The following is an 18,751-nucleotide window of genomic DNA, read 5'->3' on the forward strand; positions in this document are numbered from 1 at the left end:
TAGTCCTTATAAAAACCATTCCAGTGACCCATCACCCATAGTAAAGTGAGAAAGCCACCAGAATTAAGCTAAGCAAATTCACAGGATTTAATCATACATTCAGTGATTCATTTAACAAACATTTATTGATTCATTCAACAGTCATTCTTTCATTCACTCAAAGAATGTTGGTTGAGGACCTATGAAGTTCCAGGCACCACAGAAGTGCTTTGGATAAAGCACAGGGTAAATCCCTGCTCTCCTGAAGCTGACAGTCTAGTGGAGGAGACAGAATAAATCAGGACACTAATATAAAATGTCATCCTGAGTGGCAAGCACTATGATGTGCAAGTTTGGGGGATACAAAGCTGAATAGTTCATGCCCCTACAGTTAGCTGGGATGGTAGTAAAGACGTAAATTGTGATAATAATATGATATATATGGTATTATGGAATTACATACACAATGCTTATCTAGGCAGAGGGAAACAAAGGACTAACTATATTATGAGTATGGGGGGCTCTTGGGGAATACTTCCCAGAGGCAGTGATTTGATCGGTGTCTTAAAGGATGCATAGAACTTAACTGGATGGAGAGGATAGAAAGAGATAGGGAACAACAGCAACAGTGAGGCAGGGAGGTGTGAGCAGACATGTGTGTTCCAGAAATGGCTGGTTGTTTCGTGTGGCTGGAGCACAGTGGTGCTGGACCAGCATGAAGGGAACAGAGAGTGAAGACATGGGTTGAAGCCAGTTAACAAATGGGCAGGCTGAGGAATTTATACTTTTATCAGATGACCACATTTATGTCTTAGCACATTCATCGTGACAGCAATGTGAAAAGATTGAAGAGAAAAACTAGAAAATAATGCAATGGTCCAATCCTAGAAAGAGTCTTACCTTGGTGGCCAACCAGTTAAATGTGGAGTGTTGGACCCTTAGGATGAAGAGAGATTCCAAATAGCCATCCAGACCAACTGCCCATTCAATGTTTCAACCTCCTTCCTAAGGTCCTACCCAAGGGACTGCCCAGCCAAGGCAGCAGCCCTCGAGGCTTCCTTCCCATCCTAGCTCCAGACAGCCAAGACTCCTCTGAGGTCTTACTTAAGAGGAGATGAGATCTGCTCCCTGAGGCTTCCTTCCCATCCTAGCTCCAGACAGCCAAGACTCCTCTGAGGTCTTACTTAAGAGGAGATGAGATCTGCTCCCTGGAGCTACCACCACTACTTCTTCATTTGCTCCCTGAGATTTCCAGAACACATCGGTCCAATTTCTAATTCAGACATACCGTTTTATTGTTCAAAACAATTGTCATTTACTGAAATTTATTTTCTGTGTGCCGGGCAAGCCTGGAGGGCATGTATTTCCCTATTCCCCATTTCCCAATTAGATCCTGAGGCTCTTGGCCATGTGACTTGCTGAGATTTGATCACTGACTCAGTTAACTGGCAGCACCAGGACCAAAACTCACGACAGTCTGACACCAGACCCTGAACTCGTAGAAACAGTTATCAGTTTAACTTGAGAAACACTTTTTAGCACCTACTCCTTTGAACCCCCTGCCTTGGGTATCGCAGAAGGGGAAAACTGAAGATAAATAAGCATGGATAATGAAATCCAGCGCTCCACACTCTAGTGATTTGAACAGTGGAATAAATACCCTAGCATTGTGATAATGTGTACTTGACTTTGGCCTGCCGTCTGTCTTTTCCAGAAGAAAAGTGATTCATATTTGGCCCATGTCATGGGCCTGCTTCCTGAGGGTAGCACTGAGGCAAGCCCAGTGCAGGAGCCATGTCTGGAAAAGAAGATCTCTAGGAGGATGCAGCAGAGAGGTGGACTGCTCCAGTAATAAGGAAAGAGGAATACAGCAAGACAGAGAGGCTGGAAAGCTGGAAGCGGAAGGAGAACAGGAGTGATGTACTGATAGGAAAAGCCACGAGAACCCAGCCTATGTGTTGAGCAAGTGTGCAGGAGCTCCCTCTTTCGGCAGTGTGTTGTATTGCTACAGTTGTGGCTGGAAGACGCTGACAAAATGAGGTTTTGGTTATCAGAGCTACCTTCCTTCGTGTTGTTGTTCAGCCGCTCAGTCACGTCCACCTCTTTGCCACCCCATGGACTTCAGCACGCCAGGCTTCCCTGTCCCTCAGTGTCTCCTGGAGTTTGCTCAAGTTCAGGTCCATCGAGTCGATGATGCCATCCAACCATCTTATCCTTTCTCGCCCCCTTCTCCTCCTGCCCTCAATCTTTCCCAACATCAGGGTCTTTTCCAATGAGTCGCCTCTTTGCATCAGGTGGCCAGAGTATGGGAGCTTCAGCTTCAGCATTAGTCCTTCCAATGAATATTCAGGGTTGATTTCCTTTAGGATTGATTGGTTGGATCTCCTTGCAGTCCAAGGGACTCTCACGAGTCTTCTCCAGCATCACAGTTCAAAAGCATCAGTTCTTTGACATTTTCCCTTCTTTATGGTCCAACTCTCAGATCCGTACATGACTACTGGAAAAAAGTGTTTATCTTAATCTGATGTTTAAGTTGATAGCAACTTAGACCAAGTGTGTTAGGTGCCTGGTGTACATGAAGATGCCTAAATGTAAATCTTTAATTGTACTTCCATACCTGTTATCTCATCTTCTCAGTGGCCTTGTGAAGAAGGGCCAGTGAACATTATCCTCATCTTTAGGTGAAAAGGGAATCTAAGGGTTTCATGGCACCTTTGATTTATCTACTCACCACGCACTCAGCTTCCATTCAGAACCAACGCCCGCACCCCATCTGACCCCACACACACCCCACCCCGAACCCTGCTTGCCACCCCATTCCTCCATCTCAGAGAAGTGCTGCTCCTGACCTGGCCCAGTCCCCCTCCCTGACCTGGGCTCATCCCTGGACAGGATCTCGTTACACTGCCTCCCCTGAGACTGGCCCCAAAGCTTGACCCCTTCACTAGGAGAGGCAGCAGGAATGCTCCTGAGAGGACTGGACAGGTCGTGGCAGGTGGGTAGGGGACACAACCCAGACCTTTCCATCTCATCAGCTTATCAGCCCTGATTATTTCACTTGTGTGGCTGGACAGGGTCACCCCGGAGTGCTGACCTAGACAAGGAATCCTTTCCTAGATAGCACCAAACTCCAGCTTAACAAATAGCCCTTTTGGTTTTCCTTTAATTAAATCCTTCCTGGGTTCTGTCATCTCTCACTTCCAGATTCAACAGAATGTAGAATTGGTAACATTTAGTCAGAGAAGTAAATTGTACATATGTTTTCTTCTCATGCATATGGAGAGTCCATAAATCTGCTCCATGGCCAAATGGTTGCTTTGTGTAGGCACCAGAATTGTCTCTCCTCCTGTGCTAGTCCCTTGCTTGATTATTAAGTCTCTTAGGATTTTTCTTTTCTTTACTTCCTTTCTCCATATTCCTTCTTTATTTTCCTTTTTACAGGGAAATTCTACCCCATTTCCATCCCCTATGTTTCCAAAGGACCCCCCGCCCACATGCTACATAGTGACATTCTTTTTTTTTATTTTATTATCCCAGTTAATCTTGGGGCTTTGGCACAGTCTGAGACAGATGATGTTATCTACTCATCATTTATAACTAATCTAACTCTGAAAAAGACTTGAGCTAGACTCACGAGTTAGATAGAACTGAAATCGCAGGACATGTCTCTGGACTTAATAAAACATGGATTCTTCTGTCTTGGCTCAGAAAGAATTCAGTGAGAGACAGTGTACAGGTAAGGAAAGAGTTTATTAGTATAGGATGCTTGTGAGAGATAGAAGCAGGCAGACAAGGGAGTGCCACAGTGAGAACTTATGGACTACAGTTTTATAATCAAAGGAAAAGTGGGGAGGGACAGAAGACCACCTTCTTCCTCATTTTTAGTAAATGTCAAACTTCCAGCATCAGCTCCTCCTCCATGTAGAGTAGAACAGTTTTCTTGTCCCTACATGGTCAAACTAGGACTGTCATGGTACAATGGAAATGAGCAAAAAGATGGCAACATATACTAAAATATGGTAAATCATCTCGGTTTCAGTATAATGTCCTTATTTTTTTAGTGTGTGCAAAGGAACATGTCCTAGGAATCATTAAATTACTGACATTACTGGGCAAGATGTGGGTCTCATTCCACCATTGTTTTATTGTTTGGGGGCATGTTTCATGCTTCTGCTCCATGGGTTTTGTTGCTAAGCAAGCCTGCTTGGTTTTGCAGGTAAGCAAACCTGCTTTCTTGAGTGATCATTAACTTGCAGAGGTCTCCCGTATACTTTCCTTTACTTACTCACTAAGTTACTCCCTTAGCAGTTCAGTTCAGTTCAGTCGCTCAGTCGTGTCTGACTCTTTGCGACCCTGTGAACCACAGCATGCCAGGCCTCCCTGTCCATCACCAGCTGCTGGAGTCTACCCAAACTCATGTCCATTGAGTCGGTGATGCCATCCAACCATCTTATCCTCTGTTGTCCCCTTCTCCTCCTGCCCTCAATCTTTCCCAGCATCAGGGTCTTTTCAAATGAGTCAGCTCTTCGCATCAGGTGGCCAAAGTATTGGAGTTTCAGCTTCGAAATCAGTCCTTCCAGTGAACACTCAGGACTGATCTCCTTTAGGATGGACTGGTTGGATCTCCTTACAGTCCAAGGGACTCTCAAGAGTCTTCTCCAACACCACAGTTCAAAAGCATCAATTCTTTGGCGCTCAGCTTTCTTTATAGTCCAACTCTCACATCCATACATGACTACTGGAAAAACCATAGCTTTGACTAGATGGACCTTTGTTGGCAAAGTAATGTCTCTGCTTTTTAATATGCTGTATAATGGGAAGAAAAACTGAGTCCAAAATTAGGTTGCTTAATATCTGCTGTAGCCCTTTTTCCACTTCCCCATTCACCAGGATTCTTGTCTGGAATTATACTGAACTGAAGGATATTCCTTAGAACTGCACCATCCAGTAAGGTAGGCACTAACCACTTGTGACTAGCGGGTGGTTCAGTTGGTAAAGAATCCGCCTGCAGTGCAGGAGACCCGAGTTTAATCTCTGGGTCAGGAAGATCCCCTGGAGAAGGAAATGGCAACCCACTCCAGTATTCTTGCCTGGAAAATCCCATGAATAGATAAGCCTGGCAGGCTAAAAGTCCATGGGGTCGCAAGAGTTGGACACAACTTACTGACTAAACCACCCAAAGTTAAATCAATTAAAATTGAATAAAATTAGAATTTAGCTACTCAGTCGCACTAGCCACATTTCAAGTGTTCAGTAGTCACAGCGGCTTGTGGCCATTGTGTTGGACAGCACAGATTCAGAGCACTTCCATCATAGCAAAAAGTTCTGTTGGAAGCTGCCTTCATGGACCCCCCCCCAACTTCCTTGTGGCAGTATGTTATTGATTTATTTATTTCAAAATACTGTACTGTTACTCTAGTTCTCTGGTCCCTTAACTCTACTGTGAGTACACTTGAGGCCCACAAAGCCCCAAGGACACACAAGTCACATGGCCAGTTAGTGGCAGAGCCTGCTCTAAAATATGTTCCTAACTCAAGGCATGAGTCATTCCATGGAGGCCTGGGGAATCAGCTGTCTTCAGTCTGTGATTTGATGAGTAGGGTTTTGATTGATCAGGGCTGGAGTATGAATTTAATCCAGCCTGTCAGACTGCCAAGTGCAGGGTGATGTGAGTTCAAGGGTTTATTACAAGAGAGCTGGAATATCATTTTCTCAAAGCCGCAGCCCAGTGGCAAGGACACCAAGAACACATAGGAGAACCTCCAGACTATGCCCAGCCTCACCTTTGGCTTCCCTTTTGTTGTATAAAAGAAAAGATTCTACGTGGTATTTTAAAAAGTGACCTGTTAATGGAATATTATTCAGCCAAGAGAAAATAAAAAAATTCTGCCATAAGTGACAGCGTGGACGGACCTTGAGGACGTTATGCTAAGTGAAATAAGTCAGACAAAGACAAATACTGTATGATCTCACTTATAAGTGGAATCTGAAAAACCTGAACTCGGGAGAAACAGAGAGTAAGAGAGGTGGCTGCCAGTGGCAAGAGGTAGGGGAATTGGGGAGATGTTGGCCAAAGGATCCAAACCTCCAATCATAAGAGGAATAAATTCTGAGGATCTAATAATATACGGCATGGTGACTGTAGTTAACAATATTTTATTATGCACTTGAAAGTTGCTAAGTGAGTAGATTTTAAAAGTTCTCACCACAAAGACAGAATGGTAATTATGTGAGGTGAGGGAGGTGTTAACTAACCCTACCATTGTGATCATAATATATGTGCATCAACGCATCATCCTGTACACCCCATACTTACACTCTGGTATGCATCAACTCTAACTCAATAACGTTGAGGGAAAATAGCTGAAATAAGCTAAAATTCCTTATAAGAGAACTGTAGTGAGAATAAAGTCTTTGAGATACATTTCTGTCTCCAAGAGTATCTGTATTATGATTTTTGTGGGTTAACTATGACGAGCTCAAAGCCACCGTCAGTAAAATTTCCTGAGGCTGATGAACAAAATCAACTTCCTATGACATAGTTTACACTTTTAAATGAATAAACAATTCACTGTAACAAATACTTTAGTAAATGTAGTTTCTAGGAACAAATGTTAATACAATCTCGAGGTTACAAATTCATAGTCTTTAGAAGATAACTATTAAAAAATATGTGTCTTTTTTTGTTAAACAGAAAGAAACTCAAATCCATGGTGACAAAAATAAAAGAAAAATAGAGATTTAATGTACATGTTATGGGAACTGATATGAGTGTCACTTAGAATTAGATTTGGCTGTCAGTGACAGAAAACTCAAATAGCAGGTGTTTAAACAAAATAGATGTTTATTTCTCATATAAACCAGTCTGGAATTAATAATCCAGGGCAGGTGTGGCCACTTAACCAATCATCCTTCTTCTATCATTGTGCTGTGCCATGTGGCTTCTACCACATAGTTCAGTTTGGCTGCTTGAGCACCAGCCATTCAGTCTACATTCTCGTCAGCAGAATGGAAAAAGAGCAGAGAAAGCTGGGCCTCTATGTAGGAACTTTCCTAAAAGTATCACAAGAAACTTCTGCTTTTATCTTTGTAAGAACCAGTCTCCTAGCTGAAAGGGAGGCTGAAAAATGTAAGCTAGGTGGTTATAAGCCCACTTGAAGATTGGGGGTCTTATTACAAAGCAAAGACACATATAAAGTGAGAGCCAGCAATCTCAGCCACAATATAAAAAACTCCCCGCTCTCTTTCTAAACAAACAGTTACGGTGAACCCATTGTTTTGCATTCTCAGAGTGAATATTTTTGCCAACCCATTTTTTATATTTCTTTTCAAATGTTTTCTGATTTTGTGTTTTTCAACTGCAATTCAAGTATTAGGAGTTTACAGTTTTAGTACAGAAGTTACAAGGCCCTGGGTGGTTCTTCCCTTGTCTCTCTCCAGGATTGCCTCCTACCCATCCACCTCACTCCACCACTTGTTCCCCTCCTTGTCAGCTCCAGCCTGTGTATACTGTAGCCGCTGCCTGCAAATGACAGAATGTAGTTACTAGCCTCAACTCCAGGTCTGTCTGCCTGTACTGCTGCTTTTAACTGTGTGCCCTTAGGCAAGTTATATAACCTCTCTTCTTCCTTTCATGCTCAGAACCATGCTTAGCATAAAATGGGCCCTTAATTTCTGTTGTTTCAAGCCACCAAGTTTGTGGCTTAAAACACAGGAATATGCATTTCTGCAAACACAGGAATATGCATTTCATTCAGTTCCCAGATGATTTTGAGCTCCCTCTGCCAAAGACGGAAAACTAGACCAAGGACCTAGATTGAAATTCAGGAGAACTGTGAATTTTGCACTCGCCAGCATTTCTACTCCTCTGCGGTTCAAATTGTGAGAGACATGTTGAGCGCTTAAATGCTGATGAGAAAGTCCAGAGAGGAGGTGGAGGTTGAGCTGTGGGATTGTGGGGAGAGAAGTGATAGAGTCACGTGCCCAGGGAAGTGGGGGGTAGATGGGGGTGGAGTCCTTCCTCTCCAGGGTGGGAGGGAAGATGAAGACTAGGGGAGGTGCAGCTGTTTGTTGGCAGCCGGGAGATGAGGAGATTATTATAATTTGTGTACCATTTTTGCTCTGCCTGAAACTGCTTGAACCTCAGTACTGCATTCATGACGCCCCAGCCCTCTAAATCACCTTCTTCAGAATGTGTGACAGGAAAGACAAAGAAGGTTGTGTGATCACTCACAAGCACCTGCTGGCATTATTAGCAGAAATCACCTCCTCACCAGTGCCCCTTGGCACTTGCCCCATTTCAGGGCATTTATGTAATTACCTATTGGTGGAGTAGACTTTCACATAGCAAAGGACTTGTGCTTTGGTACCGAATGGCTTGCTCTTCCCTAAAAGCATTGGCCTTAACCTACCCATGATTCCTTTGTCTCATTTCCCAAGAGGTGTGGCCCCACACTTGGGATGCTAGGAAGAGGTCCTCTATGATCCAGCCCTCAGCTTCCTCCCTGCCCCTGCCAGTTGTGCATGAGGCTGAAGGGGGCGGGATCCATGTAGAAAGAGGAGGCTACCTCTCTGCAGACAGTTAAGTCCCATGGCACCCATTGCAGGTGTGTATTAGGCAGAGTTTTCCAGAGAAACAGAACCAGTAGGATGTGTGTATGATCCACTCAGGGAAGAGTCAATGCTGGAGCTTAGATCTGAAGGCAGTGAGCCGGCAGAGTCCCTATTCTTCGGAAGAGATCAGTCTTTCTTTTTCTTCAGGCCTCCAACTGATTGATGAGGCCTACCCATCTTGTTGTTGTTATTGTTGTTCAGTGGCTAAGCTGTGTCTTACTTTTTGAGACCCCATGGACTGCAGCACACCAGGCTTCCCTGTCCTTCACTATCCCCCAGAGTTTGCTCAAACTCATGTTCATTGAGTGGATGATGCCATCCAAGCATCTCATCTTCTGTGGACCCCTTCTTCTCTTGCCCTCAGTCTTTCCCAGCATCAGGGTCTTTTCCAATGAGTCTGCTCTTCACATCAAGTGGCCAAAGGATTGGCGCCTCAGCTCTAGTATCAGTACTTCCAATGCAGATTCAAGGGTTGATTTCCTTTAGGGTTGACTGGTTTGATCTCCTTGCAGTCCAAGGGACTCTCAAGAGTCTTCTCTAGCACAACAATTTGAAAGCATCAATTCTTTGGTGCTCAGCCTTCTTTATGGTCCAACTCTCACATCTGTACAGGACCACTAAAAAAAAACATAGCTTTGACAATAAGGACCTTTGAGGTCAAAGTGGTGTCTCTGTTTTTTAATACGCTGTCTAGGTTTGTCATAGCTTTTCTTCTAAAGAACAAATGTCTTTTACCTTGTGGAAGATAAATTGCTTTACTCAGAGTCCACTGATTTGTTAATCTCATCTAAAAAATACTTTCAATATCCAGAAACATCCAGACTACATATCTGGGTAATATGTGTTTGACCATATATCTGGGTAGCTGTGACCCAGCCAAGTTGACACATAAAATTAACCACCACAAAGTATATGTATATTTTTAAGTTTTATTGGAGTACGGTTGATTTACAATGTTGTGTTAATTTCAGTGAAGAGATTCAATTATACATATACATATATTCATTCTTTTTCAGATACTTTTCTCATATAGGTTATCAGAATATTGAGTGGAGTGCCCTGTGCTGTACAGTAGGTCCTTGTTAGTTACCTGTCCTATATATAGTAGTGCATATGTTAATCCCGTGCTCCTGATTTATTCCTACCCCCCCATTTCCCCTTTGGTAAACATAAGTTGTTTTCTATGTCTGTGAGTCTATTCCTGTCTTGTAAATAAGTACATTTGTTTTCATTTTTTTAGATTTCACAGGTAAACAGTATCATATGATATTTGTCTTTCTCTGACTTCAGTATGATAATCTCTAGGTCCATCCATGTTGCTGCGAAAGACATTATGTCATTCTTATTATGGCTGAGTAATATTCCATTATATATATACTATGGAATATATAACATTCCACATAAAATATATAGTAATATTCCATTATATATATATATATATGTGTGTGTGTGTGTGTGTGTGTGTAAGAGAGAGAGAGAGAGAGTGTGTGTGTGTGTGTGTGTGTGTGTGTGTATAATGAACACTAGGGCATCTTTTTGATTTATGGTTTTCCCCGAATATATGTGCAGAAGTGGGATTGCTGGATCATATAGTAGTTCCATTTTTAGATTTTTAGGAACCTCCATACTATTCTCCATAGTGGCTATACCAGTTTACATTCTCATGAACAGTGTAGGAAGGTCCCCTTTTCTCCATACACTCTGTAGCATTTACTGTTGGTAGGTTGTTTTGATGATGGCCATTCTGACCACTGAGTTGATTCTTCACTGTAGTTGTGATTTGCATTTCTCTGATTATCAATGATGTTGAGCATATTTTCATGTACTTTTTTGGCCATCTGTGTGTCTTCTTTGGAGAAATGTCTATTTAGGTAACTTTGGAGATAATGTCTATTTAGATATAACCATCCCCAAGTGTATTTTGAGTATTTACATTCTCAAGATAATGCTAAACACAGTCATGAATATAAAATACCTATCAGACAATAAGATGGGTGCTTGGTTCAGAGCAAACTCCCCAAGACTGAAAGATTATATTTTGTAAGATTGTTGGGAAACTGAAGGAGAATCCTGGTGGGAGGTAAAACCCACCTCTCCTGATAAAAGCTGAAACTTGCTCTCCCGACCTCCCCTACAGCTTGGTGCAGGCTTGTGACCCAGGTTTAGCCAATCCAATATAGCACACATACCCCTCCCAGCTTTAATCAGGAGATCCAGGTACAAACAAGCTCCTTCTGTTTTGTTTGTCCCCTGGGCCTCTCACCCCTCTTACAGTGCTCACCCTCCTGACCTCACCTTCTCCCCCTTAAACATGATAACACAATTCACCATTTCTGATTTCTGTCTTGAGTCATAATACTTGCTAGAGCCTGGTTATTTAAGTATGGTCCATGGGTTGGTGGCTAAATCATTGCCAGAGAGTTTGGTAGATATGCAGAATCTTGGGCCCTACCCCAAACCTGCTGAATCAGAACCTTCATTTTAAAAAGATCCTAGATATTCATATGCACATTAATATTCAAGAAGCTCTGCTGTAGCCCACACCCTTGGCTTCTCCCTCTCTAGGCTGCCTGCAGGAACCACCCCCTTGGGCAAGCCCACCATACTTTGTATAGTAGGGCTGTCACTATAGTAACCAGCCATGGCCACCTCTGACCTCTGCCATCATCTTCCTAGCTTTGGTCTCACCACTACAGTGAGATCACAGTGAATATTGCTATAGAAACCAGCCCTGGATATTGTCTAGTATCAGTTCTGCTGCTTGTCCTTCACTCCTTGCGTCCCTGAAATTATGAGCCTCCCAAACCACCGTCAAACATCTAAATTCTTCTCCAGCCTAAGAAAGACTCAACAAATAACAAACATGAAAAGTCAGGGCCACATGATTTATAAAAAAAGGCATAGCAACTGCAGAGATTTGCTTCAATTTGAAAAAAGACAGGAGCATCACTCTGTGTAGCAAGGGCTTTTCCTCCATCCAGCAGGGAGAAGGCTCAGTGATGCTAGAAACAATGCTAATGATGATGATGATGATGACAGCTACTGCTTATGAGCACTTTCTTGGTACCAGGTGTCAGGCTACATGCACATCATCCCATTCAGTTCTTACAATAACCCTCTGTGCTCGTTTCCCATGGCTGCTGTAAAACAAAAACAAAAACAAAAACAAAAAAACTGGTATAAACATGGAGGTTCAAAACAACACAGATTGATTATCCTACAGTCTAGGGGTCACAAATACAAAATCAGTTTCATTAAATTTAAAATGTTGCCAGGGCTGCCTCCTTCTGGAGTCTCCAGGGAAAAATCTGTTTCCTTGCTTTTTCCAGCATCTGGAGGCCACCCGTGCTCCTTAACTCCTGTTCCCTTTCTTGTATTAGTCCAACTTTTTGCTTCTGTCATCACATCTACTCCCTCCTTTGACCTTTTTTTTTTTTTTTGGGACTGTTGCAAGTATTTGTTGCAGCACGTGAAATCTTTTAGCTTCAGCATTCAAACTCTTAGTTGTGACATGTGAGATCTGGTTCTCTGACCAGGGATCAGTCCCAAGCCCCCTGCATTGGAAGTGCAGAGTCTTAGCCACTGAACCACCATGGAAGTCTCACCTTTGACTGTCTTACCTCCCTCTTCCAAGTTCCCTTGTGATTTCATTTAGGGCCCACCTGGGTAGTTGAGGCTAGTCTTCCCTGCTCAAAATCCTTAACTTAATCTCATGTACAGACTCTGTTTTATCAAATAACCTTGGCAAGTTCTGGGGATTAGGATGTGGACATTCAGTGGGGCGACATTATTAGGCCAACCACACCCCTTGAAGTAGATATTCTTATTATCCCCACTTTCCCAGTGAGAGGACCAAGGCATGACCATTGGAATACAGTGAGTCCTCCATATCTGTAGGGTCCACATCCACAGTTGGTTGAATCTGCGAATGCAGAGCCTGTGGTACAGAGTACCCACTGTTCTATGCCATTTTAATAAAGGATTTGAGAATTTTGGTTCCAATGAGGTTCCTGAAACCAATTCCCTGTGGATACCAAGGGACAACTATACTTTGTTCAAGGTCACACAGTTTGAGAGTGGAGCTGGAATCTAGCTCTCACTCAGCCTGTCTCCAAAGCCCAAACTGCTGACTTCTGCACGGTACAGCCTTCAAATGGCTTTGAACTCATCTTCCGTGGTCACTAGGAAACGAACGAAAACCAGCAGCTCTCTAAAGAATCAGCTTCCAATGGAAGCTCCTCTACCACAGACCAAAATCTTGAGGGCTGAGCAAAGTTTAAGTCAAACCACAGGCATTTTCATCTGCTGGGGCTTCTATAACAAATTAACCCAAACTGGGTGGCTTGAACAAAAGAAATTTATCTTTTTACGGTGCTAAAGCCTGGTCAGCAGGTGTGGTTTTTTCCAAGACCTCTCTCCGTGGTTTATAGCCAGCTGCCCTCTCACGGCATCTTTCACATAGTTGCCCCTTTGTGTCTCTCCGTGTGTCCCAGTCTCCTCATCTTATAAGGACACTTATAAGTCACGCTGAATTAGGGCCCACTCCAATGGCCTTATTTTAATACCGTTACATTTTGAGGCTCTGGCATGTAGAGCTTTGATGCATGAATTTGAGGCTGATATAATTCAGCCCATATCAACAAGAACTGCTCTGACCTCAGGAACAAGGCAGTTCAGACCTCTGAGATGATTCCAGAGCCCTCTGGATGCCCTCACTCCCAGCTTTAATATTTGGTTCACATTCTCCACCCTCTAGTCTCCAAACTCACCTGCAGTTACCCTGTCGATACCCTGGTTTAGTCTCCTGGGGCTGCTGGGACAAATTACCACAAACCTGGTGGATTAAAACAACACACACTCATTCTCATACAGTTCTAGAGGCCAGTAGTCCAAAATCAGTTTCACTGGCCAAAACCAAATTGTCAGCAGGTCTGCTATCTTCTGGAGTCTCTGAGAGAAAACTCCCATTTCCTCACCTTTTTCTGCTTCTAAAGCTGCATTCCTTGTATTCCTTGGCTTGTGGTTCCTTTCATCTCAACCCAACAGCAGAGCATCTTGCTTCAGTATCACCTGTATTGAATGTCCCTATTTCCCTCTTCTAAGGACCCGTGCGATTGTATTTAGGACCTACCCGGATATCCAGGCTAATCTTCTCAAGTTCCCTGACTGGACCACATCTTCAGACCTCCTTGTGCTATCAGTATTCCGAGGTTTGTGGGAATATGACCTGATATCTTTGAGGGCCATTATCCAGCCAACCACAGTGATTCTTCCTCACATGTGTCCTGGCCACTGCATCTGTCCTGGAGGGCCAAATAGGACATGATTCATGTGAAGGCCCCTTGGTTGAGTTGTAGTGGTCTTTTCTGCCTCAGGGCCCTTGCACAGTCTGTTACTGCTCTCTAAAATACCCATCTCTCTACACATTCGCATAGGGTCAGTTCCTTCACATATTTGAGGTTTTGTCTCCTCTTCAGAGAGGCTTTCCCACCACTCCACCTCAACCTATTTATTCTCTATCCCAGCAACCTGGCACCAATCACAGTTTGCAATTGCTTTATTACTTGGCTGGTTTACAGGTTTCTTATATGTCTTCCTGTCAGACTGTTAGCTCTATGACAACATAGATGTGTATTGCTCTCCACTCTATCTCCAGCCTCTGGAAGCATAGCTGCAATGTGGAAGTGCCCTAAAGGATTTTTAGGGTTTACTTTTTTTATTTTATTGAAATATAATTGATGTACAGTGTTGTGCCAGTTCCAGGCACACTACAGTCTACAACAACGTATTGAGTATAGTTCCCTGTGCCATACAGTAGGACCTTGTTGCCTACTTGTTTTGTATATGATGCTGCTGCTGCTAAGTCACTTCAGTTGTGTCTGACTCTGTGCGACCCCATAGACGGCAGCCCACCAGGTTCTGCTGTCCCTGGGATTCTCCAGGCAAGAACACTGGAGTAGGTGCCATGCCCTCTTCCAGGGAATCTTCCTGACCCAGGGATCAAACTCTCATCTCTTATGTCTCCTGCATTGGCAGGCAGGCTCTTTACCACTAGCTTCACCTGGGAAGACCATTTTAATCCTAAACCCCTAATTTATCCCTCCCTGCCTTTCGCCTTTGGTAACCATAAGTTTATTTTCTACAACTGTGAATCTATTTCTGTTTTGTAAACAAGTTCATTTGTATAATTGTTTAGGTTCCACATATAAAGAATAGCATATTAATATTTGTCTTCCTCTGTCTGACTTACTTCACTTAGTATGATAATCTATAGGTCTATCTATGTTGCGGCAAATGACAATGTTTCATTCTTTTTCATGGCTTAATAATATTCCATCACCGTCTTCTTTATCTATTTATCTGTCAACAGATATTTAGGTTGCTTTCGTTTCTTAACTGTTGTTAGTTGGGCTGGTATGAACATTGGGATGTATGTATCTTTTTGAATTGGGATTTTGTCGTTATTTATGCCCAGGAGTGGGATCACTGGATCATATGGTAGGTAACTCTGTTTTCAGTATTTTAAGGCCATAATGACAATTTTAATGGCACTGCCCTGTTTGAATTGATTGTGTTCCCCCACCCCTCTGTTCACCTCAGGCCACCTAGTCAGAGGTTATTAGATCTGGGTTGCTCCTGAATTCCCAGGGGATTTTATTTAAAATGCAGATGCCCAGGCCCCACCCAAGACCTATTGAACCAAAACTCTGGGGGTGAAATCAGAGCCTTGGCAATTTTCACACACTCCTTGCTACCCTCCCACTCCTTACACCCTACCCATCCATCTACCACCCCCCTCCCTACCCACCTCCCAAACTGGGCCTTGATTCTTAGGTTGAATCTGCTTCACTAAACCATGAGTTCCTTGGGCCTCCTCTAGGTTTTAGTCACTACAGACAACTTCACCAACAGTGTTCTCTTAAAAAATGTATCAGGAGAATGTAGTCTTTTTCCCTCTTAGCATTCTCCACCCTCTCCAAAACTCAAGACCCTAGCATTCTGTCCCATCTCCAACCTCCTCCAAAAGAAACTTCACAAATAATACTATTTTTCTTTCCCTCTGAGTAGACAAGATAAGAAGATTTTTAAATGAGTTGCTGGCAAAGAATTCATGAGCTTAAAAACTATTGAGGTCAGAATGACGAAAAGAAGGCAATGTTGAAAGGGGAGAACAAGTCCATAGAAAATTTCAGAGGTGGTGGAATCTGGGGTTCAAGGTTTCTTATTCGAATGCTCGCCACCTGTCTTGGTAAAAGTGTTATTTCGAAGGCAGCAGAGCGTCTTTTTCTCCTTTTCTGTATTCATCAGGAGTTGACTGTGTGCCCCAGGCCTCAGCATCTAACATGAAAGACAGCTGCTGAAGGGCAGTGTTACAGAGGACCCTGAGGTGTTGGGAGCTGTGGGCTGTGCTTGAGGGTCTGGGACCCAGCAAAGGAAAGGCAAGCCAGGGGGCGGGGGTGCCACCTCTGAGAAAACAGCTCAGAGGGGCATCCCAGTTTGGTCTCAGCAGTGATGGAGTCATTGTGACAAAAATAAGTTCTGCTCACCTGAGACTGTAGAATCCAATTCAATTTCAAGTCAGTGTGTGTTTATTGAGTGCCTGATTCGGTTTAGGTGATGGAGAGAAGGAGAGAATGAGGACGACAGACTAAGCAGCAGGCTGATCCAGGCAGAAATTCCCTGGGAACCTGCCCCACAGGTCCACAGGTTCAGAAACTCGATTTTATCTGTTTCACCCAGTGAGGAATTGATAAATCTTAGTCCGTTTCATGAACACGTTATTTATTAAGTGCTCACAGCCTGCCAGGCACTGTCCTGGGACTCGGGATGGGGCTGGGTCAGTGCATCCAGCAGTCCCAGGTCCCTGTCTCATGGAGTTCACATTCTCGTGCAGCATCTGCAAGGCTGGTTGCAGGCCACTGGGGTGGGGGCCACTGTGGGAAGGGTCCGTGTTGGGAGGAGTCCCCAGGAGAAATGTTTAGGGAGAGGTGGGATTTGAATTGTGGTTGGGAGGTTAAGTGGGGTGTGGATTTTCAAAGGATTGGAAACCTTATAGACAGAGAATGGAGCTGAGTGAGCAGGAATGAAAATGACCTGCTGTCAAAGGTCCATGACCAGATGGGCCCCCTTGGGGTAACAGGTGCATGCTGGGAAGTTGGACAAGTACCACATGGGGTTACTGCACATGGGCTGTGAAGTCAGATGTCTTGGGTCTGATTCCCAGCTCTCATATTTGCCAACCTTGTGAGCCAGGGCATGTTACTTAACCTCAGTACACTTTATTCTCCTGATCTAGAAAATAGGCATAATCATAACTAGCTTGTAGGTTGTCCTAAGCATTTAGTTGAGATCATGAATGGGATTAACTGAGATGAATGTAACAGCTGTTAAGTCTTAACATTGGATAAATAGAAAGTATTCCAGAAAAACTGGAACCTGCCACCAGAATGGGGAAACACTTGCATACAGTGAGGGGGCTGCTGCCTTGGGTAAATAAACCCTTTACTTTCTTCCCCCACCCATGGCAGCCATGCTGGATTGAACAGCAGCTCCAGGCCTAGGGTGAGGCAAGAAAGCTGCTGGAACATGTTGACATGATCTGGGCTTCCTAAATTTTACACCCACGTGCCCCACGTGCCTCAACCCGGTTGTAGCCATAATGAATGAATAGGAAACGTTTTTGATCTGCACCGTGCATTTCTCAAAGTGTGGCCCCTGGTGTACCTAAATCAATATCATAGGGGCTGCTTATTAAAATTATATTCATGAGCCCTGTGCAATCAGCATTACTGGAGATAAGGCCAGTAAATCTACATTTACACATACACACACAAAACCAGGTGATCCCCAGGCCCTATACCATACTTTGGAGCAGAAGTTCTTTGAGTGTGCCCCTCTGGGGCTTCCCAGATGGCAAGGTGGTAAAGAATCTGCCTACCAGTGCAGGAGACACAGAAAATGGGAGTTCTGTCCCTGGATGAGGAAGATCCCCTGAAGTAGGCAATGGCAACCCACTCCAGTATTCTTGCTTGGGAAATTCCATGGACAGAGGAGCCTGGCGAGCTACAGCCCCTGGGATCTCAAAGAGTCGGACAAGACTGAACACGCACGCACCTCTAACCAGTAGCATCAGCCTCAGCATAGACCCCGAACTCATTAGAAATGCAAATTCTTGGCCACCTCCCCTAATCTGCTGAATCAGACACTCTTGGGGTGGAGCCCAGCAATCTGCATTTTAAGAAACTCTCCAGAGAATTCTGAGGCGCGTTATGTTCACCTGGGGGAGGTTTTAGAAACTATCAATGTCCAGCCTCATCCTAGATAAATTAAATTAGAATCCCTGGGATAGGACTCCGGTATCAGGATTTTCCAAAAGCTCCCTGTCCTCAGTCCTAATGCGAAGATGGAGTTTATAATAATCACTTTCAGGAACAGGAAGATGGCACAAATGTATTACACCTAGAAAGTTCAGCCAGAAGCAAGAGCTCGGTTAATTCTTGCAGCGAGTTGGACCCCTGCTGTGACCCCTTTAGCTAGTGGGGAGCAGAGACTTCCCACAGCTTGGGGGTGTGGCTAAGGCCCCAGAGCACCGCCCCCTCCTCCCCCGCACATCGCTGGCAGCTCTGGGCTGCCCCTCCAGGTTCTCCCAGAAGACTGCTTCTTCCCAAATGCTGAAGTCTGCCGGCAGTCTGGTGCTTGAGCAGAGCTGAGGCCTGGGAGAACTTCGGAAGGATGACAAGAAGCAGCTAGCGGTGGAAGGAAGTGTTGGAGGGCACTTTAAGATTGGGCTCTCCGTGGGGAGCCCCAAGTCCTGATAACCCCAGGAGTGGATTGGATTCTCTACTAAGCACCTGACCCTGTGTTTGGTGCTTTAAGTGAGTCATCTCCTTAACGTTCATTTGATCGCCGAGGGAGATTACACTCACAGAAGAGTCACGTCGTATCCTTTCAGTCACATTATCCCCCATTTACAGATGAGGAAACTGAGGCCCAAAGACTCCAGAGAGCCTGCCCCGAGGTCACCGGTGCGGTCCGGATGTCTCCAAAGGTTCTCTCACTTTGAATTGAGAGACAGGGTCTCCAGGGAAAAGGGGGAGGTGGGGATAGGGAGGTGGTGGGGAAGTCGGCGATGAGCAGGGGGTGGGGCTGAGCGGGCAGC

At 44.3% G+C, this 18,751-nt stretch overlaps 1 protein-coding gene across 2 annotated transcripts in view; it reads left to right on the plus strand.

The window, feature by feature from the left end:
- Positions 1 to 18,751, plus strand: part of ABTB3 (ankyrin repeat and BTB domain containing 3) — a 462,092-nt gene that overhangs the window by 366,445 nt on the left and 76,896 nt on the right. The window contains exon 1 of one of the 2 annotated variants that reach the window (XM_081591336.1): positions 18,567 to 18,703. The exons of the other annotated variant lie outside the window; for it this stretch is intronic. Coding sequence (XP_081447462.1) covers positions 18,567 to 18,703 — 137 coding nt within the window. Of the gene's footprint in view, positions 1 to 18,566; positions 18,704 to 18,751 lie in introns of those variants that run through there. 2 annotated transcript variants of the gene reach the window in all.

The sequence above is a fragment of the Giraffa tippelskirchi genome, chromosome 4 (assembly GCF_054371585.1).
Source record: "Giraffa tippelskirchi isolate mGirTip1 chromosome 4, T2T-mGirTip1v1.2.pri, whole genome shotgun sequence".
In the NCBI taxonomy this organism is placed as follows: domain Eukaryota; kingdom Metazoa; phylum Chordata; class Mammalia; order Artiodactyla; family Giraffidae; genus Giraffa; species Giraffa tippelskirchi.